At 38.0% G+C, this 24,973-nt stretch overlaps 1 protein-coding gene across 31 annotated transcripts in view; it reads left to right on the top strand.

The window, feature by feature from the left end:
- The window catches only part of Ptprd (protein tyrosine phosphatase receptor type D), an 822,247-nt gene that overhangs the window by 776,546 nt on the left and 20,728 nt on the right, over positions 1-24,973 (top strand). For all 31 annotated transcript variants that reach the window (XM_051163652.1, XM_051163675.1, XM_051163581.1 and 28 more), the window contains 2 exons: positions 3,686-3,805; positions 4,276-4,430. In XM_051163652.1, the coding sequence (XP_051019609.1) occupies positions 3,686-3,805; positions 4,276-4,430 (275 nt within the window). The remainder of the gene's footprint in view (positions 1-3,685; positions 3,806-4,275; positions 4,431-24,973) is intronic.

The following is a 24,973-nucleotide window of genomic DNA, read 5'->3' as shown; positions in this document are numbered from 1 at the left end:
TTCCTATGAATTTTAAAATATCATAACTGAGTCATATTCTATTGTGTAAATATGTCACATATTATTTATGCTTTCATTAGTTGATGCACTCCTAGGCTATTTCCATTTCCCTGGCTGTTATGAATAGAGTAGTATGGGAAATATATCAGGAGTGGTACAGATAAATCATCTGGCACATCAGTTTCTAGCTTTTTAAAGGAACCTCCACACTGATGCCATACTGACACAATAGTTTGAAACCATCTGTATAATCTACAGATTCATTGGTTTGGCGGGGGAGGGGGGAGACTAAACTTATAAATTCTAGAGTTAAATGGCATCATGAATCACATGACTCTAATATATAACTACAGAAAACTCCACCCAAACAATGAAGAATACACATTCTTCTCAGCAGCTAAAAAACTTTCTTCAAAATAGACTGCATATTAAATCACATCACAATCCTCAACAAAAATTAAGATATCAAAATTGCATCTTGCATTCGCTCTGATCACAAATGAACAAAGTTGGATATCAACAGCTATAGACACTACTGAAAACACACAAACATGGAAACTAAAGAATATATTACTGAATACCAACTGAATAATGAGTGAAAGAAGAAACAGAGAGGAAATTTTAAAATTCCAAGAACTGAATGGAAATGAGACCACAATATGCTAAAATGTATGGATCACATTGAAGGCAGTTGTAAGAGGAAAGTGGTGTGTGCCTACATTTTGAAAAATGGTATGTCTCAAATTAGTGACTTAATGATTAGCCAATTGGTGTGCTCTTCCCTGGTGAAGACTTTTTCTCCCACTTCAGGCTTCCTTTATTGCCTACAGTTCTTAATGTAGGGTTGAGGCCTCAGGAGTTTTCCCTGATCCACCTTACCAGTTCTATTGCTGTTGTCCTTCTTCTGTTCATGTTTATGTAGTCATGTTGGTAAGACTTTATGGATGTAGCTTCTGACATTACTAGGAGTCCCAATCTCACAGAAAGTGTTCTGATCCTCTGGCTCTTAAAATCTTTCCAACCTGTATCTGCAGTGATCCTTGACCTTTGTGAGTTTTGCTGTAGATGCGTCCACACTTGTTTATGAATTTTGAATGATCAGTTATGAAAACATTCATGGAAGTAACATTTTACTGCATGAGAAGGTGTATCTATATATTTAGGAAACATATGCATAAGCATAGAATTTTGTAACAATTAATGGAAAAAAAGAGGCTATGAATTAGAAAGAGAGAAAGGATAGATCCATGGGTTAGTTTGAAGGGAAGAATGGAAAGGGGGGGAGGGATGATGCAATTATAATATTAATAACTAAAAGAAATATTTTTACAAAAACATGGTGCATCTAAAGTCCTTACACAAAAATAGGAAATCTCTCTGAAACACCTGTTTTCTCATACTTTTATATATCATACTCTGATATTGGAATCAGGAAATATTTGCATAGTATAGGGCTAAAAATGAAAGCCTTCAAATATTACTTATCTCTAAATATAAGCTCTTGACACTGTGGAACTAGATAAAATCTGCAGGCCACACTGAGAATGAGTCAAAACGGAAGGCCTTCCCGTATGTGAGAGAAGACCAGCATGAGGATGTATTGCTGCCACTGCCCATGTGACCATGGGTGGAGTCTCTTAACCCATGCTAACACCATATATGTACATGTCCACAGGATGAGCCTACCAAGGTATTTTACCCTTTGTAGCAAAACATCAACTTGGTGACTTTTTCATGGTTTAAAAAAATGTCTTTAGCCTAATATTTGTGGACTTTTTCTATATAAATTATCGTTCCTCGTTTAGTGTAGTTCCTTTCAACTAGTACTTTGGTCATTTTGTCAAGTATGATGTGACTCTCACAAATGGTCAGAGATATGGAGCTGTTCAACTTATATTGAACATCAATATTGCCCTTGAATAAGGAACTATTTTATGTTGTAGCCTATGATCAAAATAAAAAGACTATATTATTCTGTGAATGTGGAAAACATATAAACATACAAAATATTATATGACTTTCTCACGTACTCTGGTGCCTCACATTTGACCATGTCCCCTGGAGGGGGAGACCTGGTGGCACTCAGAGGAAGGACAGCAGGTTACCAAGAAGAGACTTGATACCCTATGAGCATATACAGGAGAAGGTAATCCCCCTCAGGAACAGTCATAGGGGAGGGGAATAAGGGGAAAATGGGAAGGAGGGAAGAATGGGAGGATACAAGGGATGGGATAACCATTGAGATGTAACAAGAATAAATTAATAAAAAAAAATTTTTTTTAAATCTGAATTGGACGCTCTGTTTTTCCTTGTTTACTTAAAGAGATTATTTTATGTGTTCATCTGGTTGAGAGAAAGGCAGATGAATCAAACCTTGTGCATTCAATTTCTACATCATAACTATATAGATACAGAGTGAAGTGTCTTCCTCCCTTTTCTGGTCTATGAAATTGTCTAGTGGGTGAAAATTGTCCCTTTTTAGAAGTCTGATGTCTATGCAGAAATGGCCTGAGTGCCAGAGGACATAGAGTCAATGCAAACCAAACTGCAGTGTCATTAATAGAATGTTAGTATTTCATTAAGTCAAAAAACAAATAATTATCTAATAATTCTGTTCACTAGACCAAAAACTCTTAGCATCTGTGAGAACAATGCCTGTTGCCTTTGTGTACTTCAAAAACCATAATTTCGATTGTTCCATTTTAAAATAAAAGTCAGGACTCCTCCTTCACCTGCTCGATGGATTTCCTTTGGTAGCAGTGAAATAGCACTTCCACTTTTCTTTTCTCTGTAGCAGAATGGGTAAATATTTTCTGACCTGTGACCTCACTAGAAAATATAATGCCTTTGTCATTTTTATTATGCTCATTGCTGCACAGTGGACACATCCAGTAACTCTGAGGCTTACTGCAGAGTAGGAATTATTCTTTGTCACATCTAAACTAATTGGGTTGAGTAGTTCTTACACGGACTGTCCCACTCCACATGGAAATCGTAGGCCATTTATCTTAAGTAAATGGATTGTAATACTTAAAGTGAACTGTTATAATAACCCTCCAAAACCATACTGAAAGAGCAGACAGATTGTTCCCATAGATGCTACAGTTTTCATTTGCTTTGCATACAAATACCATTTATCATGTATTTTAAATACCACTTTTATGTTTTGTATTACATTTTGATAGATTTTAAAAATTATTTCTACTTTTCTTTCAACACATGTATTTGTAAATTGTGGGAGAGCATTGTGGAATAGAGTGTGCCTGTAAAATCCTGATAGATGAATGCTATCTAGCCATGTGGTTTAAATGTCTGTTTAAATGTCTAAGTATAATCTTTCTGATGTGAATCATAGTGTCTACCAAAGAATGAATGTGTTTTCCCCAAGTACTCTAAAATTTCAAATATCTCTGTCCGTATTTTATTCAGCAACAATCTGCAACTTATTTTTCTCCCAGAAAATTGAATTTGCTACTGCTTAATATTCCTACCAGTTTTTAAAATGTGGTTTACATTGGCATCAGGGCAGCAATTTACATATTTGGGGATAACAAGAATACATGCCAGGAAAAGATCAACATAAAATGAAATGCAGAAAAGCTGTTTTCCTTCAACAGCAACTCAAAAGGAAACTAAAAGAAGAGTTGATGAGCATTCGGCCTGAATCTGTCATTTCTCTCTTTAGGTGAAGTGTGACCAGTATTGGCCCAGCAGAGGCACAGAAACCCACGGGCTGGTCCAGGTGACACTGCTGGATACCGTGGAGCTGGCCACGTACTGTGTCCGGACATTTGCGCTTTATAAGGTTTGCTCTTTGTCTTTGTTTTGCCCTTTCCTCCTATTATTTAAAGTAGCCAAATCCTTTAATCTTTTTACTGAAGTCTCGGTCACACTGGCAACAGGAAAGAGTGAAATCATTCCTGAATTATCGTCCAGCCCCTTTTCTCCTGGACTAGGGTTTTTATCAATAACGATGAGACCTGAGCTCTGAAGAAAGGCTCCCCAAAATGGAAGAACTAATTCTTCCTGTAAATAGACAAGAGCACTGCTGATGGTTGCAGCCAGATGGCAGAGTGCTTCTCACAAGGAAAGCTTACCAGCCTGAGCAAATACTGGTCACTTAGGGATAGCTAAGGACTTGGGTCTCCAGGTAATGTGTCTTCAAAGGCGATATACCCTAAGAGGAAAGAACTGAGACAGCATGTTTCACTGTTACTCATCATTATCAATTAAGGTTAGAACGCAACGTCTGAGCCCAGTGTTTCTGTGTCACAGAATGGCTCAAGTGAAAAGAGGGAAGTGCGGCAGTTCCAGTTCACCGCCTGGCCTGATCATGGTGTTCCAGAGCACCCTACACCTTTCCTAGCTTTCTTACGAAGAGTCAAAACCTGTAACCCTCCTGATGCAGGGCCAATGGTTGTGCACTGCAGGTAAGGACCATTGAGAGCATTTGTTTTATTTAAAACAATTAGGCGAGGAAACAGAAATACAAATGAGTCTGTGTTGAATGTTCTCTTTGCAGCTTGTTGACTCTGGGAGATCATAAACATCTTCATTCAAATTGCTCTTGTTAACCAAGGCCTGTACTAAGATCCATAGGAAAGCCTTGATAGAAAGGCATGATACCTCGGATGCAGTGTGCCTCTGCACCACCATTGCCCCACCACGCACACGGCTTTCACTTTGGTGCAAAAATAAATAGATAAACACAAAATGTGTGTGTGTGTGTGTGTGTGTGTGTGTGTGTGTGTGTGTGTGTGTATGTGTGTGTATGTGTGTGACCATAAACAAAATGGAAAAGATTAACCATTACCCTTATAACCAGGGTTAAATCTTACCTTTTTACGGAAAATGTTCTTTAAAAATATTTTTATGCATTTTCCAACGGACTCTTGAGGCCTGGATTAATATATTTTTACTATATTAAAAGTGGAGAAGAACATAACGCTGGAGTCATTCAAGCATTCGTGGATGATGTGTTAGTGTAAAGATAGATGTGTTTTATCCGTTATTAATATTAGTTCACATATAAAAATATACTATCATAATCTTTTAAATGCATTTGAGAAAAGGCAAGCAATTTTAAGAAGTTTTTATTATACATATCTAAATGATGAATTTCTCTTGAAATGTATATTTAGACCTTTACTCAGTTCTGACTAACATTCTCCATAGCATGACACAGTGTCTGTACGTGTAAGTGTTCGTACATGTTAACATTCAGCTTATCTCCTCCAGATGCCCGAGTTCCTCTCAAATGTCCCTAGTAACAATGAATTCAAGTTGCCTAGTTAGATTCTATAAATTCTCTATCACTGGACATATTCTGTTCTGTGACACTGTATGAATATGCTCACGTAATTTCATGATAGCTCTTTACAATATGAGTGATTCAAATGTCTTCTTGAATAAGGGACTCAAATCAAATCATGGAAATTTATAATAGAAAGATAAGAAAAATACTTTGTGAACCTACTTATATCATAAATTAATAGCATAATTCCAGATAGGTATTATAGTGTAATATAATAGACCCTCAAAATGGGACCATTTGTTGAATAAAGCAGAATTTAAAGCTATGCCTACCCACCTCACAGAGGTAACTGCTAAACAATAGTCTGGAGAGTTCTGAATGGGATAACATGTCTTCTGATAGAAGCCAGTAAGATAACTAACTTGTGTTTGTGGCTGATACCTTATAATTCCAAAGCCCCTTCATAAACTACTTCTAACATTTCTATGTTGGGTTAAGAGAAGGGTAAGAGAGAAGCTGCAAGATTGAAGTTGAACACTCCACTCAACTCCATGCCTTGTACTTCGTTCTGGCTCATTCACACACAGGAGAGGGGGCTTTCAGGACTGAGTATCACTCGCCATTTTCTACATGATTATAAAATGTAAAATCAGTTTTATTTATTTGTACAATGATTTGATGTAGCGAATGCCAACTCTTAGTCTCCTGCTTGTTAATTTGAGAGCATATTCTGTGCTTTGCAATATAAACCATTTAATAAACCTCAAAAAGATAATGTAGCTGGGGACATGGTACTCCAGTTGGCACAAGATAAGCTTGGCTATAAAGATCATTTGAGCAGAACACAAAACATTTTCAGATGGAGAAGCAGGAAATTTGGCCTCAAAGGAAAAGTGCTAGTCTTTTAGGTCTTGTGCCAATAAGAAGCACACCACACACACAGCACACACATAAAGAAGGAGAAAGAGAGAATTATATATGTAAAGTAACGGGAACAAAAATCAGGGCAAAGTCATTTGGAAGTTACTACTGAGCAATACTATTGTGATTTACATTACGTTAAAATACCTGGCAAGCTTGTCCCGTGGGTAGACGTATTTGCCATGCAAGTTGAATTCAATCCCCAGCATCCGTGTAAAGGCAGAAGGAGAGAACTTGACCTCAAAGTTGTTGCCCAACCTCTACCTGCTCACTGTGGCTCATGCATCCTCCTCCACAAAATAATAACTACATTGTTTGTTGAAGGAAATATAACTTTTTTTTTCTAAAGTATGCTGCCATTTGTATAAGTTAATGATATAAGAAGATGGGTAGCAGGCTGGAGAGATGGCTCAGAGGTTAAGAGTACTTCCAGAGGTCCTGAGTTGAATCTCTAGCAACCACATGGTGGCTCAACCATCTATAATGTGATTTGATGCCCTCTTGTGGCCTGCAGGTGTACATGCAGGCTGAGCACTGTATACATAATAAATAAATAGAAAAGAAAATGGGTGGCAAAATGTTTGGGAGAGGGTAATGACTGAGAGCAAACAGTGATGGCACATTTGTATGAAGGTGCCATCAACAAAAAGTTAATTTCATTAAATAAATTCTTTTTTAAGTTAGATTGAAACCCTGGAGAGTTATTCTGAACCTGCCCATATGCACTAAAAACTTTACAGAAATAGCTGATGTGGTGGTGCACGCCTGTAATCCCAGCACTCAGGGAGGCAGAAGCAGGCTGGTCTCTGAGTTTGAGGCCAGCCTGGTCTATGAAGTGAGTCCAGGACAGCCAAGGCTACAGAGAAAAAACCCTGCCTTGAAAGAAGAGAGAGAGAGAGAGAGAGAGAGAGAGAGAGAGAGAGAGAGAGAGAGAGAGAATGAAATAAAAAGAAAAAGAAAACCTGTATAAAAAGCATAGTCATGAAGTCCCAAGTGGAACTGTTTACCATCATCATGGAGCAGACAATCACAAAGTACTCTTGGATGCCAACATTGAATTCCGTAGTTACATTTCCCTTATGATGTGCTCAGACATGCTTTACATATGTGGCTCCTGTCAAATGAATTTAGTTGACATATAGCTATAACTACATTGACTCAGTTACAAAATGTTAAGCCATGACAGTCTTTAGATATATATTTTAATACCGGGAATGTAGATTTTCTTCATAGAATATATATATATTTTATGAATAAGTAGGAAGGGAGATGGGTCAACACCCCTGAACTTGTCTCTTAAATGAAACTACCTTAAGGATAATAAACAAACCTCTTGAAGGTCATGCAAATCTTTAAGATTCTTCATTCAATCCATATTTTAATGTCAAAGCTAGATGAAATCCAGCCCAGATAAACACTAATGATGACTTAGGCATTTAAATAGGCCACTAAGGGTAGCACCGCTTAAAAGCCACATGATGGATAGCTCAGTTGATCAAGTGCTTGAGTTATAAACATGAGGACATGTGTTCAGTTTCCAGAATCCACATAAATGTGTTAGGCTTTGAGGAAGGTGGCCCTGTGAGGGCCTGGTAGTGCCAGCTTGTAGTTCCTGAGGGAAAGATGCAGAGGTAGGAGGATCCTTGGAGCCTGCTAGCCAGTCTGGCTTAATTGGTGCACTCCCAGACAATGAGAGGCCATGTCTCTAAGGAGGCAGATAGAATTTCTAAGGATGACTTTGAAGTTCATCTTCTGGATTTCATATATATATATATATATATATATATATATATATATATATATACACACACATGTATATAAACCTACATACACATGTGCACCTACACACACATATTAAAATGCATACCTGTATGTACACATTCATTTTAAAATCATGTATTTCCTGTTGGAAAGAATGCTAAAAGCCAATCTTCAACTTTGCCAATGACAACAAAACTAAGCTACTTAGGTCTTATTTACTGTATAATGATCTATCCTGAAAACCAACTGAGTATCAAAGAAAATAGCCTTTCCAAGGTCAAAAGTTTTGCAAATGTTGCATGTAAAATACATTGTGACCCAAAGAAGCTACTAGTGCTGTAGAAACTCATTCCACACATTTAAAGGAATCCATTCTGAGCTCCATTCTTATTCCTAATATTATATTCAAATCTTTCTTCTGGGCAGAGACCATATTCTTGCCAAATGTGATAATTTTGTGATGATTACAAGCTGAAAGAATAGACTGAGATTTTCCATAAACCTGGAAAATGTGTTTTCTTTAGTAAATGAAGGAATAGGAGAAGCTAGCCGGTAGTGTTTAAAATACCATCATATCTAGATAAAAAGGTGGATGGAATATTCAACTTATGGGTTTTTTTCCAAACATTTTAAGATAAGGGGAAATAATTATACCACGTGGAACCTGGGATCCCAGGCCATGTTCTTAACATACCAACAATTCTGCATGAAACACGTTTAAAATAAGCGACACTGTGATGCAAAGCAATATTGATTGTGCTATTTTATAAAAGATTATAATTGTGCTAAAAGACAACATTAAAAGGAATTGTGCCCTCTCTCACCACCCCCCCCCCCCACACACACTATAATTCAAAAGTCAAAGTGAAGGAGGCATTTGGGTGGAGCAGTTCATTGGCTGGCTGGTAAAGTAGACATAAAGCCATGAGCAAGGTGGTGAAAGGTAGTGACACTCATCGTGTAAAATGCTGAATTCACAGTTGTACATCAGGTCTTTCTTGGCTGTCCCTGCAAGGGTGACTGGAATTGCCACTTCCATTCAGTGTGCAGGTAAAATAAGGGGCTCGCTTTTGTGTAGATATAGAGTTATCTGAAGATTATCTCCTCACCATTTATTTGATATGAAACATCTATATTATCACTGCCCTTGCTCTGTAGGGGAGGAAATTGAGAATTGGAAAGTTAAAAGATTTGCTGATTCTGTGTGTCCAGCTGGAAGCAAAGGCTGTAAGGGAATCCATGTTTTCTCATTTTAAGTTTTCTGTTCTCTGTGGGTACCTTTAAATGGGTTCTGAATGCCAAAGTAAGGATACCAAGAATTTTTCCTTCTAAGTGTTGTTTATAGATTAAATAAGAGGATACATGTAAATGTATTAATTGGGTAGATACTTGCCACATAAAAACAAGTATGGCTGGCACAATTGTGTACCCGTGAAGCAGACACAGGCAGACCTTTGGAGTTTGAGTGTAGCCTCGTCTCCATAGCAAGTTTCAGACCAGCCAAATTTATGTAGTCTTAACCAAACAACCAACAACAAAATTATAAATTATAAAAATATAACACAATTTAAATGTCGGCAGTGACTGATGTTTTATAATTATTTTATCTTGGCACTACATAGAATAGTATCAAGTGTTAATACATTTTATTTTCAGAAAAGTAAGCTAGAGTTCTAAGTAATGGGTGATTTAGAGACTGTATTAGAAAATATACATCTACCTCAATTGGCAGAACATGTAATACTTTACAGATATAATAATGATTGTATTCTGCTGTAAATGTCACCCAGTACAATGGACTATAAGACCAAGGATCCCAACTCCAGCATTAGATCACATGAATACTGTTCTGAAACCTTTTCTATAGAGTGCCAAGAATCAAACACATCCTTCGCCTTTGCCTACTAAGTGATAGTACTACTCTCTTCTTATGACTGTCAAAAGTGTCCTCCATAAAATGTCCTCTGCCAGACAAAATCACCTCCAGCTGAGAAACTACTGTTGTATTTAATGTAATTAACGAATTCCTGAAGCTTTCACTTTCTACAGAATTTCCCTGACAGGCATCCTTCTCGTAAATATTTGGAGAAGTCCTTATGAGATCTGCTTTAGTAATTGCCTTTCAGAGCATCATCAGAAGACGACTCATTATTGGACTCATCATCCAACACTACTCTCTAGTACACAAACCAAGTTCTTGGCATGGAAAAAAAAAATCTGCCCGTAAGGACAAAAATATCCCACCATTAGTGAATTAAAAGGAACAGGCCACAGACTCTTTGCTGCCAAGACAGAGTTCCAGAAATATTTTTGCATCACAACAGAATGGCTGCAATAAATCTTCAGCAGCCCCACCTCCACCCCCAGCCCTCCATTCCCCGCCCAAATAGGCTTTCTTTAGGGGCCACGTAATAAATGCTAGTCTGTTTTGCCAGGACATCGGTCCCATTGCTTTGTGTTCATGCTTGGTATGACTGCCAGCACTTTGGTAGTTCAAAACATAAGTCCCAGGAGTGTGGTATGTGGCGTGTGACTTAGAGACTTTCCCTTTTTCATTGTTAAGATGAAGCCAATGATAACAGATGTTATGAACAGTCAAACTGGGCCCTAAGCTCTGAGGCTCTTGAAATCTCTCACCTCTGATGTGGGGAGACTATATTTCTGGACAGTCCACTATTTTCAAATGACAGAATTTTACTATTGCTGTTTCTCCTGAAATACTTGAACATTTTTCATTTCTATACTCCAGAATGTTCATGCAAGAAGCTGGAGTAGCTTGTTTGTTTCCATTCCTATCCCACTTCCCCGGCCCTTTCCCCCCCACTCCTTCCACATGCCCTTCAGTCCATCAGGGAAGAGTCAGCAGTTCGGTCTGTTCTCAGTGCAGCTGATATTCATAGAGTCCATGATTTCTTAGCATCAAAGCATAAAGATGACCTTGACAGGGTTAGTGAGCTAGACAGGCATCAATTGAGTACGCCATGAAGATTAGAACCAAACAACTTACTCGGAATCTGTTTAACTTCTGAGAGGAGATTTTGGAAAATAAGGTCATTTGGAGAAACTGTTTTTACTTTGCTTTCGTTTAGGTTTGGGCTGGTTTTGAGTATTGAGTTATATTTTCAAAATTAGAACCATGTTTTTTTGCTCCTTGTACAGCTATGTGCCTTAGGACTTGAAAATCTTCCTGAAACTAAAGCCATTCTTATCTGTTAGCCACTGCTGACTGCAGATAGCAAGAAAAAGCTGGAGGCTGACAACACCAGCATGGGTCTCATCATTCTGCAGGCTGCTTTGGTGTGGAGCACAGGCTTCCTGCTCTCCTCTTCCTCAGCTCATCAGCTGGGATGGTCTGCAGACTGGGTGGCCCTGCCTTTCATTTTGGTAGTGAAGGTATCAGAAAGGCAGGGGCTGGTGGCCAAGGCTCCCACTATGAGCCTTTGTTCAGGCAAATTAAGACTCTGGCCAGATTCAGACAGCAGAGAAACAGAACCCAGCTGTTGTGGGGAGGCAGTTTGCAATCAAGTCAATTTTACCCTTAAGTCCCAAACTCTTGACCTTTATCTTATAAGTTTCTAGGGCCCTTCTCTTCACTCTGATCCATCTAAGGTAGCATGGCTTTCCTTCATGGTTGGATGAGGGAAGCAGAGTTTTAAGCATACTCCAAAATACAGGTTTCATTTCCTGTCATGCGACATAGGTTTAAAAAGAAAAGCCTCAATATAAGTTGCTTCCTAACTATTATATGATTATTTTTCCAGATATGTCACCTTGTGGACAGGAAAAAAATGTACTACTTACTCTTGTCCTCTCTCCACCCATTTGAGAAAGATTTCTTATAATTCAGAATTTACTGGGCTCTAATGAGCCTCTTCAGATGAAAACCTAGAAGTATGATTATTCACAGTGAATCTGATATATCAAAGCCCCTATATTCTCTGGCTTTGTGTTTTGGGGGCAGGGGACTGTTTGTTTGTTCCAACTTCAGAAATGAAAAACAAAATGAAGCCCAGCAAAGCTAACAACTTGGCTATAGACTGTGGGGCAAGTTTTAAAATGCTAGTTCACTATGTTTCTCGGTACATTATGGCCTTTTACATTTTTTTCCAGATTAATTTGATTAAAGAGTCCCTTGACTTCTTCCTAGATGCACTGAGAAAATAGCCAGAAAACAAACGGGTAATGAGAGCTGCTATGGTGGGTTATACTAAGATGGTTGAAGTGTATAATTTGGATGCATTTAAGCCAATTAAGAACCACAGGTCTTCAAGACCATGACTAATGGAAAGAAGGACTGGTGGGTGGCCATAGCCAGGATGCATCTGGTACCTGGGTGGTCAGGGCACCTGGTTGTCTGGCTGGCTAAGGAAGCACACATGGTAGAAGAGTGCCAGAAGGAGATGGAAAGGATGTGACAGACAAATGCATCCTACTTTGTAATCATCCCTAGAGCTCTGACTGTGGAAACTGCTCCAGGCCATTAAAAATGAGTACGCACGCTATCTTGGCAGCCCTGCTTTGATGTGCAGTGACTGCCTTGTGTATTTGCCACTCCCACTGGAGTGCTAACGTAGTTGTGCCATGGCCCGAGCATGAGCTTTTAGTGTCCATATGCCTGGGAGGCTCATTAGCCACAATTTCCTCATCCTAGGCTCCAGCCAAGTGCAACAGATGCTGTTGTTACCTCCTCTATTGAATAAAGTTGGGAGGGAAGAGAGAAAGAAATTTGTCAATAGTATTTTCCATTGGAACCAAAATAAGCACCATGTGTGTGTGGTATATTGTCCAATAGGACACCATGTGCCAAATTCTCATTTTGTGTTACACAAAAACAGATACGAATCTGCCCCTGTATTTTTAACAATATGCAGATGAGTTTTTCCATTCTATTGTAGATGCATTACAGTTATAGCCATTCAGGCATTCTGGCTTAGATTTCTGTTACTTCTTGCTCTTCTAAACACTTTGATTCTGAAGATGTCATCTTCTGAGGGCAGTTTTACTTCCTTCGCATGCTTGCCCTGCCTAATCTGGGTGTGAGAAACTCTGAAGGGTTTCGCTGAAATAAACAAATGTTTAGTACGTATTTTTTAAGCCCTTTTTCTTAATAAGTAGTATTAACAAGGTACCAGTGTGTTTACAAAGAACACTCTCATCATGGAATTCTGGCTGCTGAAATTAATAAAATGACTTCAAAATCAATAGAAACCCCTTTAGGGAATAAAAAAAAAAAAAAAAAAAAGCCTGAACATGTAAGTAGGCTCTGTGCTGAAGACCAACCAACTGATGATGAATTAAGCAAATACAATGCTGCTTTTGGAACACAGAACCTATCATTGCTCCTTCCTGTACCTGTCAGCTTCTGAGGCACTTACCACATGAATGGCTGCCTAGTGTCTCCCAATCTTCTTCTCTTCAACCTCACTGAATGCATCATGAATTTGCCTCATAGGGCTGGAATAGAGAAGCAACACCCCCCACATTGCCCCCACTCCCACCCTGCCAATGCAAGCTCTTTTGTCACCTTAGGAAATGTGTTAAACTGTAGAAGGAAAGGCCTTTTTATCTCCTGTGGAACTCTTGCCTGACTGGGCACCTGTTTTGTTTTTTTCCATTCAGACATGTACTCCCCCAAGGTCTGTTTGTAGGACACATGAGTACGGAGGACTCTTCTCTCTGTACTTTCATTTTATTTGCTTTGTTGTTTTGTTTTTGTTTCTTTATTTTTATGCCTTGTTGCCTATCAAACCCAGGCTCTCATGCATGTAAGGCCAGCACTCTCTTGCTTCTACTAGCCAGCTAAATCTCCATCTCTTTCTGTAATATTGAACTGTGCTTCTTTAATCATAAAGAGCAAGGCTAAGGGAGCAAAACCCCTTTATGTTCCCAAGGGAAAACTTATTTTAAGATTTAGCCCGTCTCTTATATAAATACCAGTTGGTGCGCTTTCAAGTTACATAATCTTTCTGTAGCCAAGTTCATGCTGAATATCATGAGCGTAATAGATGAATAACGTAACACATGTAACCTTGATTGGTTATAGTTGTAGGATATAAATTTCACCAAGAGTTAGGGTTTCAGTAGGTCTAGGATAGAAGTGTATCTTCACATTAAAGCTGATTCACATGATCAGAAATCCTAATGAAAATCAAATTCTTCCACAAGAAGTTCATGTATAGTAGGAAGTTTAAAAATGTAAAGTAATGAAAGCTTCTGGATCTAAAAACTGTCGTTTTAGTGCCCTAATAGAAATAACATGGTCCAAAATTTCTAAGACTTGGTTTTCATGACAAGAGATGTAATTGCACACAAAGATGAATAAGGTAATAGACTCGCTGCACTACATCTTCTTGTTAGGTCACTCAGCTGAGCTCTGTTGCCTTGAGGAAACAGACAGCAGTCTAGTCATTAGCCAGTGGCCTGCTCCCTACAAGGAAATCTGGATAAAATATAGTAGTTTAATTACTCGTCTACTTTGACAATCAGGGTAGCTGTGAACTTTCATTTTATAAAAGCAATGAATAAGAAAATTTGTTTTGCTGAGGAAAAAACTTCAGTCGGCCCTCGAAATCCTAGGTGGTCAGTTATCCCATCATCATTAAAAACTCACCTTCTTAATCTTCACCTAACTCTGATTCTAATCAATTGAGCAGGGAATCTTATTCAACTTAAGACATAGTCACTCTTTCTATCTGAAACCTCATAACCAATAATGTTATAAACCACAAAAATTCTTTATAACCTGTGGGTAACATTCCATTCCTCTTTTGTGCATCTGAAAATGATTGACCTGGTTTCAGACTATTTTCTCTTATGTGCTACAGCCTGAAATACACTTGTTATCTTGGTTCAATTAAATTCAAACTTATTGGTTTGTAAAGTACAATAGTAAAGCTCCCAGCTTAGCAAAACCTTTCCAGAATTCAGTAAGAAGCTCCAAATATGCACTCAAGCTATAAGCCATGGGTGTGGGCACCTTCATTCTTATGTTTGTGTTTCCTGAAGGCTTATAATAAACATGTATAAAAATCCAAGATGAGGACTCTGCATGGAAATCGTTTTCAGAGTAAATCTCCACGCCATACAAAAGTAGAAAGTTCTGCCAATTTCACAGGCATCATAATGCTTTCTAAGGTCGCTGCCTGCCTTTACACTGGCAGCTTTATCAAGTAGCGCTGTGGAATTATCACCTACCCAATAGGTGCAGGTAAAGCTTCACCACTTCGCAGTTTGGCCATGATACAAGAATCTCACAGCCTGTCTGGCCACTAGTAGATCCAACTATATTCTCATTGCTGTTCCTTTCCCATGGAGACCCTACATTTAGAGAAAGATGTGTTTTCTAAATATTCCTAGTATGGACATTTTCAAGCATATTCAAAATTGAGTCTATGAGTCCCCAAGCATGCATTACCCAGCTTCAGTTATCACCCCTTCCTGCAGTGCTTGCTAAATGGCAATTCATTTTCTATTTTTTAAAGAAGCTTGTTACATAATTGCCATTCAACAATTTAAAATGTGATATAAAAAAATTTGAAATTTTAATATCCTGAACAACATTACCTTGAAGTAAATGTCCCCCTTTCCATGGCCATGTTGAGGATAAAGAGCACACATTATCAATTTGTCAACTCCAGGTAGCGTGCTTCTAAGTTAGGTCTTCTATGCTTCTGCCATCTAATACTTACACTAATTTTGTAAGTTACAGCCTAAAGATAAAAGTTTTAAAATAATCATGGTGTATTAAAACCATCCCCATCTTTGGAGAGCTAACACATAAAACTGTCCTTGGCAACATTTGGCTTGCAGACACATTTTTTTTTTTAATTCAGCACTTTTATTTTTAAGTTAAATGTTAAATTTGTACGGTCAGTTGTGGCAGCTCCCACCATTCCCTGTTATCTAACATCCAACTAAAATGTCTGCTTTTAATCTGTGAAAGAAGGTCCATATCAGGCATGGTTTGCTACTCAATTTGGAAGAAAGGAGAGGGAAAAAAGGTGTTACGTTTTCAAATCTGGACACTGCCCATTTCCCAACCAGTCATTAGCATATATGATCTGGTCAGTATCTTTTATACCTTTCCTGGCTCTTAGAAGAAGTAAAAGAAAAATTCATGGAGCAAAAAACAAAACCAAACAAAAAAGTGCGATGAAGGCAAGCTTTTCTATCATTCAGGATACTTCATCAATGTATGTACACATTAAATTCTGACCTCTTAATAAAGCTGAATTGGATACATTTTCTATAGTTGAATAAATATGGGTGCAAATTAATGATTTCTTTACAAAAAAATTCTGGATCCTATATAATACTGGTTGATGTTGTGAACCTACAAAAATGTCATTCTGATATGTAGTCAATCATGAAACACTATTTTCATCATTAGAATTTTTTAAGGACTTCAGGAAATGTTATAAAAATATGCTCTATACCCTATACAATTTGGTTCATATCAAATAAGGTCATAGTAACTAGAAAGCATAACTGTAAAAACTCATTAGTAACTCCTAATTAAGTGTGTATGTTAATATAATCAGTGTTTGTTAAAACTAAACTGTCTGGAGTTCCAAGCTTTATAGCTGGACATGAGATAGTCTGCCAACCTTCCAAAGTAAAGAGACTAGACCAATAAAAGTAGTCATAAGAATCCTTGCTCCATGAGCCAAGAGTTGGCCATGTAGAAATAACCCTGGTTGAAGCAAATCACCCTTAAAATGTATACAATAAACAATAACTTCAAATACATAATTATTTTTAGATTTATCTTTTAAATTTACAACTAAGAGCTTGTGGGAAACCTAAACTGTAATGAGCACAGTAATTCTATTTAAATGAACTAAAAGCTTAGTGGATTTGAAGCAACTCAAGTTTAGAATCCTTCAACAACTTTATCCGTATTTTTTCACTTTTCAGTTTTTCACCTTCACCTAATTCAACCATACTTTTTGGAGGGATGACAACGAACACGTTAACCAAGTCTTTCCAGAGCACATGGCTTAGCTTTTAAAGGGACAGAATTACTTTGCTTCATATCTATATTGCATTTGTTCATTAAATGGTTCAACTGTAATTAAAATATCTGATTCCTATGGAATAAGCACTTTGACACCACAAAAGAGTACACTCTAAGAGAGTGACCATGTTCCTTGAGCTGTAGTGATGTGAGCAAGGGCTTAGAAGAGAGGAGATGATTGGCTTAGGTATTAAATTATATCAATGAGATTCATTGAAATACATGAACAGAGAGCCTCCGGCACATGGACACGAACTACGGGTTAAGCAAACCATAAGAACTACATGAGCACAATCAGAGCCCAACACAAGCACAACACTGACCCTGAGGTTGATAAGTTTCAACTTGAGCAGTTTGCCTTTTCTTCTTTTCTTTGTTTTCCCATCTATAGGAGGTTCTAATTTGGCAAAATGGGTGGTTTCTGACATCTCAGAGCCAGCTACATCTTGTAGAACATGGTTTGATTGTTGCCAGAGTATATGATTCTATAGATTAGGTTAAATCCTAAAATAGGTTTCCCAAAAGATGCTGGCCTCAGGATTCATGGTTACAACCATTGCATGAGATCGTGTCTAAATCCCCTCCCCCTAAATCCAAAGTCTACATCAAGTTTATGTTTTATTCCTCCCTTTGCGATGATAGAAACTATTAAACAAAGAAGATTATTGATTCTGTAAATGCCATTAATATAAACCATGCAGTGATGGAAATATAGATCTACTCAGCCTCTAGGTCAACTAATTTAATAAGGTAAATGCTAAGTCTCTAGTCTCTGGGGAAAGGAGAGAAAGAAAATAAGCATTTATCTAGAATCTGTTGTGTGAAGAATGTTTTCCCATAATGCCCTTCTCTAGAAAACTTAAGCAATGTGTCTCCATTTCTTGGGAAGAAAGCAGAACGAAGGAAGACAAGTAAGTGGTGTGTCATTGCATGGCTTGCAGGAGTAAGACAGACAGATCTTGAATGCCAAGTCCATTCTCTAGATAAAAATCTGCCACGCTAACTCTTGGGAAATGGCTATATCATATTAGAGACCACTTGCCCTGCTATGTGTATATGTAAACAAAACGGCAATATTCTCTCAGTCAGTATCCTCACTATATTTAAACCTTTGCAACCAGTAAAAAGTGAATCTTCAAGAAAAAAAGGGTAGAGAAGATGTATCAATTCATTAAAACTTCTGTGGAGAGGCTCTGAACTGGATTCCCAGAAACCATGTCAAAAAGCTAGAGGTGGTGGCATAATGCTTGCAATCCCAGAAATGGTGTGTGCCAAGGATAGGATCCCTGGGCCTCCTTGGCCATCAATCCTAGACACTGTGAGTTCCTCATGCATACACACACACACACACACACACACACACACACACACACACACACACACACACACATTCTATAAGCTGAGAAGTGTTCCTTTTTAACAGGTTTTAATTTCATAGGCAGAAGCTGAAATTTCCCCCTAAGTGCCATAACCATTAAAGTGATAAAATTTGAGAGTGCATGTGATAAATACATGAATATTAGAACAGTAGAGTCATAATTCAACACTATTCCAGGAGCCAAGGCATGCAAGAATTTGACAGGAAATAGGCATATATGCATCAGTTGAAAAGAAAGAAAGAAAGTAGTAGCCAAAAAAATGTTTTTCGTTTCAGTTGCTATTTAGAATGGAGGAGGTGGTATATAGGCTATCAACCACATTTTATGGGTACCAATTCACTTAGAATACTTTATATTCATTATGTGAAGCTTTGCAAATGTTCAGTTTGGTGTTTGCATCCTAATTAGCATCATGTCTGGTATCAGTGGTTTTGTATGTTGGTACTGACATCCCTTACCTCCTCTCTCCTTTCTCTCTCTCTCTCTCTCTCTCTCTCTCTCTCTCTCTCTCTCTCTCTCTCTCTTTCTCTCTCTCTCTCTCTCTCTCTCTCTCTCTCTCTCTCTGTTTCTCTCTCTCTCTCTCTCTCACACACACACACACACACACACGCACACACAGCAATAATAGTAAGAATCCCATAATTCTCAATATCTGAGATGGATTAGTCTGCAAAGAGAAGTAATTTATATCCTCAGAAATAAAAGCACTATATAATGCCTCTGGTACTGAGGAAAAGTACAGTTTTCTTAACGGGTTCCCCACTAAAGAGCGCTTTGCTCATACTTAGTTCATCTCCTCCATTCCCAGCAGTTTGCAACGGGAGAAGTGGAGAGAGGACAAGGAGTGAAGAATCAAATGAACTGTTGTTCTTCTCAAATGCAGTGTTTGTTCTGTTTATAGCTTACAATTATTTCAGCCCAGAGTTTGCCTCTACGAAGGTTCCAGAGCACTAACAAGGGCAATGTCAAGTCCCCCCAAGTTGGCCTAGACCTCATGGGTAAGAACACAAAGGGCTGGATAGAGTAGAATGAGCATTGTCAAGCTGTTCACACAACTCTTGTGGAACTTCTTAAATGAGATTCACTTTGAAGAGTCCCCTACAAGAAAATGTTTGCTCTCAAAATGCTGTATTCTTTTCAATAAAGTTATAGGAAACAGCTTATCTCCAGCAGTGATAAAGGGTGAGGAAAAGAATTGGCAAATGCTCAGGAACTCAGCCTTCCAGAGAAGGACTGCTGGAGAAAACGGTCCTGTCACGTGTGAGAAGATATCTCCATAATGTCAATTATGGAAGACATTTCAGATGCTACATTGCATATCGTTTATGTCAGAGATGTCATTGAGTTAATCTATCAATAGAATAAATGCCATGCCAATTGCTCAAATATAGTAATTTATAAGTTGTTCTAATAAAAGGACACTTTTTCGGATGCTGTCACTCATCATTGATGTATGTCAGTGCTTGTGAATATTTCCATGTAATTATGTTTAATGCTCTAAACTATAAGTGCTGTAATTTCCTGTGACCTGTTACAGCTAGATGCATTACTTGATCAGAGCTCTCAATGGAGCATTTTGTGCACACAAATTTAGTTAATTGGTAATTTTTTTCCTGCCTGTGTTTATGTGAAATACACTCTATAAGGGAAGGAAATCAGCCTACACGCAGCTGAGACTGGTAGAAAGCAATTAGGTTCTATCAGAACAAACAGCTGTCAATAATGACTTCAGAATAAAATTACCAGCAAAGAAAAGAACCTAGACATCTGCAAAATATGTAGAAATATTTTTATACCCTATTAGCTAAGATTTGGACAAGGGTATCACTGAGTTTCCCCAGCTGTACCTGCTATTTTGTTTCAAAATACTCTGGGAATAAGAGAACACTGAAACTCATTGCATAAACTCAATAGCATTTTTAAAAAGTTGGCTGCCTTTGAACAGTGTGTATTTTGATTTCATGTAATCAGCATGAAGACTTTCTATTTCCAACTATTTTGATGTTGCTTCCGGCCATAATATGAGACTTAAAAATAGTGCTGTTATCTTTGTTTTGTGTCTTTCCAATCTGAGTTCTATTGCCTGGCTATTTTTCTTTCTGTCTTTGGAAAAATTCGTTTGGGTCTCATTACACGGTCTCTGATTTGCTTGCATCTGGGGTTCTTTCTGGTAAAGGAAACTTGCAAGGTGGGCTTCTGGCATTGAGGTTTGGTTACAAGATAAGTCCATGTACTTGCAGGCATCTGGAGACAGTAACATAGTTAATGTTTAGGCAAAAGCAATTTATTCTCATATAGACAGTTTTTACAGTCTCTTATCTAGTGAAACTTTAAGTTCACCAAAGGAAAAAAAAAATCTATATAAATGAAATATCAAGCTGCTTTTTTTTCCACTTCTAACTATTTACACACAAAACACATAATTGTTAGTATAATTGACGCATCTGTTTGACTTCAATTACTTAAAAGAACACTGGGCATATCTAATATCCTTGCTTCCTGCCTGTGGCCATGGAGTAAAGCCTCAGCATCACTCTGGACCTTGTGAGAAATATTTCATCTTGAGTTCTGCTCCAGACCACTGGATCAGAAGTTCAGAGGCAGAATCTCAGAGTCTTTGTTTGATTGTTTATTTTGTTTGGTTGGTTGGTTTGCTTGAGAAACAGTCTCTACATTGCATGCTAGCCGCCCTAAGACTTGCTCTAGAGTCGAGGCGTGTTGCCACCATGCCCAGCATACGCTGTATTTTTTAAACACACTGGCATCTTGAACAGGTACCAAACAAATACATGATGCTGTGTTTCACAGCAACTGGCATGTAAAAGAATCTCTCCTGTATTTGTTGAACAATAACTTTCACCTCTTTGGTGTCACAATTTCTTGACAGCTTTTTATCGTCTGTTATTACTCTGCTTATCTTGCCTATTCTCATCTGCAAAACAGTATGTTATTCTAAATATATTAACACTAGCTTTCATTAAATAGTCATCATATATGCATATTAGGACAACTGGAGGTGTCCATAGACCTCAGTACTCTAAAGGAGATAGAACTGTCATAATCATAGCGATCTAATTTATAACCTAGTAGATAAGACAATTTGAAAAGTACTAGAGGGCAGGAAGGCATAACAACTGTGATGTAATCTGAATAAATTACTGAAAAAGAAATAAATAAAATGTAAAAAAAAAAGTTTAAAGCAAAAACAACACATAACTCACGTGTTTTTGAGAAGTTAAATAGATGAGAAAACTATCACTTATACGTAAATGACAATTATACAGTATTTTTCTTTAAAACCACTGGTATTCTTTTAATCTATAGACCTTGGGTTTGACCAGAGTTCTAATGAAAACAAATGCCTGTTCTCAGCTAGATTTCCATTGATGGGAACCATGAGCCTTGACAGGCTTTTCAACCCTCTAGGAATGGTCATGCCCTCTTAGTCCACTCTCTGGCCCTCCCCGAGGGCACATGGGTGGGGCAGTGTGGGGTGAGAGCAGTGTTGGGCAGGGTAACTCCAAGCTCTGAGCACACAGTTATGTCAGGATCCCAGGGGATAGCAACACAAAGTGTCCTACCAGCAGGTTGATAGGGTAATGTACACAGAGACACAGGCTCTGCTTGCAGCAGTAGATCACTTGATGGTACTGAGACTTCAATTCTTATGGTCTTACTGATACTGAGATGCAAAAGGCAAGGCGAGGGGTCCTATGAAGTGTGCCTTCAGAAACCAGTAGATTATATTTAAATAAAGAGAATAGTATTTTAAAAAGGAAAATACTGGTAGCCTTAGCAAAAGAGTAAAAATGCTAAATTTTGAAGATTTTCCCAATATCTTACAATGACTCTCCTATTTGATTGTCTTCAAACTGAGTCAAAAGTAACACTATATATGTTTCTAATGGTTAAGGCTCTCTGTGGACTAAGGTGGTTATACACATTATGGTTTGTATGAATACTCTGTATTTCAAGATAATCACTATACATATCGCTTTATGTGCCAGACCTGGTAAATAACAGTACCTTTTTTTTCCAAAAGTAAAAAAAAAAAAATCTTCCAAATAGAATTTAGATTATAATTGATCTAATCAGTTACAAAGAACAGCTCTCTGTAAACTAATGTAGTACAACTGTAATTCTGTGGCATTATTCACTGTACCTCTATGGAGATGTTTCAGCTGTTTCCATACAAGTCCAATGGCCTGATCTGTCTTGTCTGATGAAATGTGGTGCCCTATTCAGGTATTCTTAGATAAACTGATTAGCCTCCTCACTGCTGTGAGAAATGGGAAATGTGGTTGGGGTGCAACCAGGATCATAGGATCATGCTGCAATCTCTGAAGGGTTTCTATTTGAGTCTTGATTTTACAGGTAAATGTTTGATTAGGACCAAGTGGATCTGCTTCTTATAGGTCCATTTTTTTCTTTCTCCCCACCCCCCCTCTTAATTTAAAATGTTTTCTTAAGAATTTTATACATGAATACCATCTAAGGACTTTTGATTTCTTAATGTTTTTATGTTTTATACTGGGATCACTAGTAATTAGTTCATCTTCTTCTTCTCTATAGCTGGGGCATGAGCTAGTTCTGATCTTAAAAGTATGTCATCAAGACAGGAGGGCATCCTATTGGGACTCTAAATGAGAGACGCATGGGAGAATAGCAAAATAAAAGGATCCAGAGGGTCCTAGAAACCTACAAGTAGAACAATATGATAGGCAGATTTGGGCCCAGGGATCCTGCTCAAACTAAGGCACCAGCCAAGGACAATACAGGAGGTAAACTTTAAACCCCTTCCCAGATCTAGCCAATGGTCAGAATATTCTCCACAGTTGAGTGGAGAGTGTGATATGACTTTCTCACGTACTATGGTGCCTCACATTTGACCATGTCCCCTGGAGGGGGAGACCTGGTGGCACTCAGAGGAAGGACAGCAGGTTGCCAAGAAGAAACTTGATACCCTATGAGAATATACAGGGGGAGGTAATCCCCCTCAGGAACAGTCATAGGGGAGGGGAATAATGGGAAAATGGGGCGGGGGGGGGAGGGAGGAATGGGAGGATACAAGGGATGGGATAAACATTGAGATGTAACAAGAATAAAAAAAAAAAAAAGAAAAAGAAAAGACAGGGGACATCTCACCCATGGCGGGCATGTCATCAGAACAGAGCACACCTCACCCATAGAGGGGGGCCATGGTGCTAAGACGGAGCCCATCTCACCCATAGTGGGGGTCATGCCATCTAGACAGAGCAGACCTCACCCATGTGGGGTTGGGGAGAATCCCAACCCTGAGTCTTCTCAGCCTCGGCCTAGCTGGTTCTAGCACTTTGTGTTGACTCTCGTATTCTCCTGCTTTCAGAAACTCCTTCAAAGTCAGTCTTTGAATGGAGAGACTAATTCTGAATCACAGGAACTAAAGTCATCCATTCTTCTTCAGGAAACCCTCTCTAAGTACCCCATGCATCCTCAACTCTTCTCTGATCTTTAATTGTGATTTTTACTCTAGTTCGGTTTTATTCATTTGTTGTAATTTCTTCTCAGTTCCATCTCTGTATGTTTTTACTGTCCTTGTAAAAAAAAAAAAAAAAAAAAAAAAAAAAAAAAAAAAAAAAAAGAAAAAAAGAAAAGAATGAATCAGGGAAAGCAGTGAATGTTCACCTGTATCACCCCCGTCTCTAGGTCTTTCCCTCATTTTTAACCGTTATCATCTCTGTGTCTCTCTAGATCTCCCATACTCTACATGTAAACTTGTAGAAATACATGATCTTATTATAATATCTGTTGAAACTATTTGGGATATTAGAGTACGTATAATTCTCTGTAACATAGTTAAGTGGGAATAGGTCTTAAAAACTTTTGGTAGTGTATCAACACATGGATTTATCTCATTACCTCTGTTACACAGTAGTGCCGGTTTTGATAGAACATAGTTTAACTACTACCCTGTCCAGTCTAGTCTATTTGATATCAAATGATCCTATAATAAAATCTTTTTGAAGCCTCTGTATGTATGTGGGCACATATAGACTCCATAACAGATTTCCTTAAATAAAAGAGCTTCTGCACTTTAAATTTTATTGAATACTATAAATTTACTCTCAAAACAAGTACATTATGTAGGCATATAGTCTATTAAGTAGCTCAGATAAATTCTGTATTTTAACTACGTAGTTTCTATTTCATAAGATGTATAACTGACTGAACTGAGCAGGTAAGTGTTTATGGTAAAGAATTTGGACTGTTCCATGGGGTAGCTAGGGTGAAGGAGATACTAGAAATAAAAAAAAATCACTGAATCTGTTTTCATAGAGAATAATGCCCTAGACATGGCTATGATACCAAGACATTAAGCTAAATGTTAATTTTAACTGATTGAAAACAGAAGCCTCATCAATATTACTTCAGAGTTTTATTAAGATGGTCACCAGATTACTGCTATAAAACTACTCATAAAATCCAATACCTTCCTTTAGATATCTTTTGAAATAAACTCGCAGTTCATAAATGCCATTCTTAATAGCTGAAATTTAACATCCAATCAAACCCCAAGCTGATAGATGTACAAAATGCTTGCAGTAATTTTTGGCTATATTTTACTGGATTCTCATCCAACTCACTGATCTCTGTGGTTTCCGA

Source organism: Acomys russatus, chromosome 2 (assembly GCF_903995435.1).
Source record: "Acomys russatus chromosome 2, mAcoRus1.1, whole genome shotgun sequence".
Classification (NCBI taxonomy): Eukaryota; Metazoa; Chordata; class Mammalia; order Rodentia; family Muridae; genus Acomys; species Acomys russatus.
Note: the sequence above shows the minus strand (reverse complement) of the source record. Positions and strands in the feature narration are given on the sequence as shown.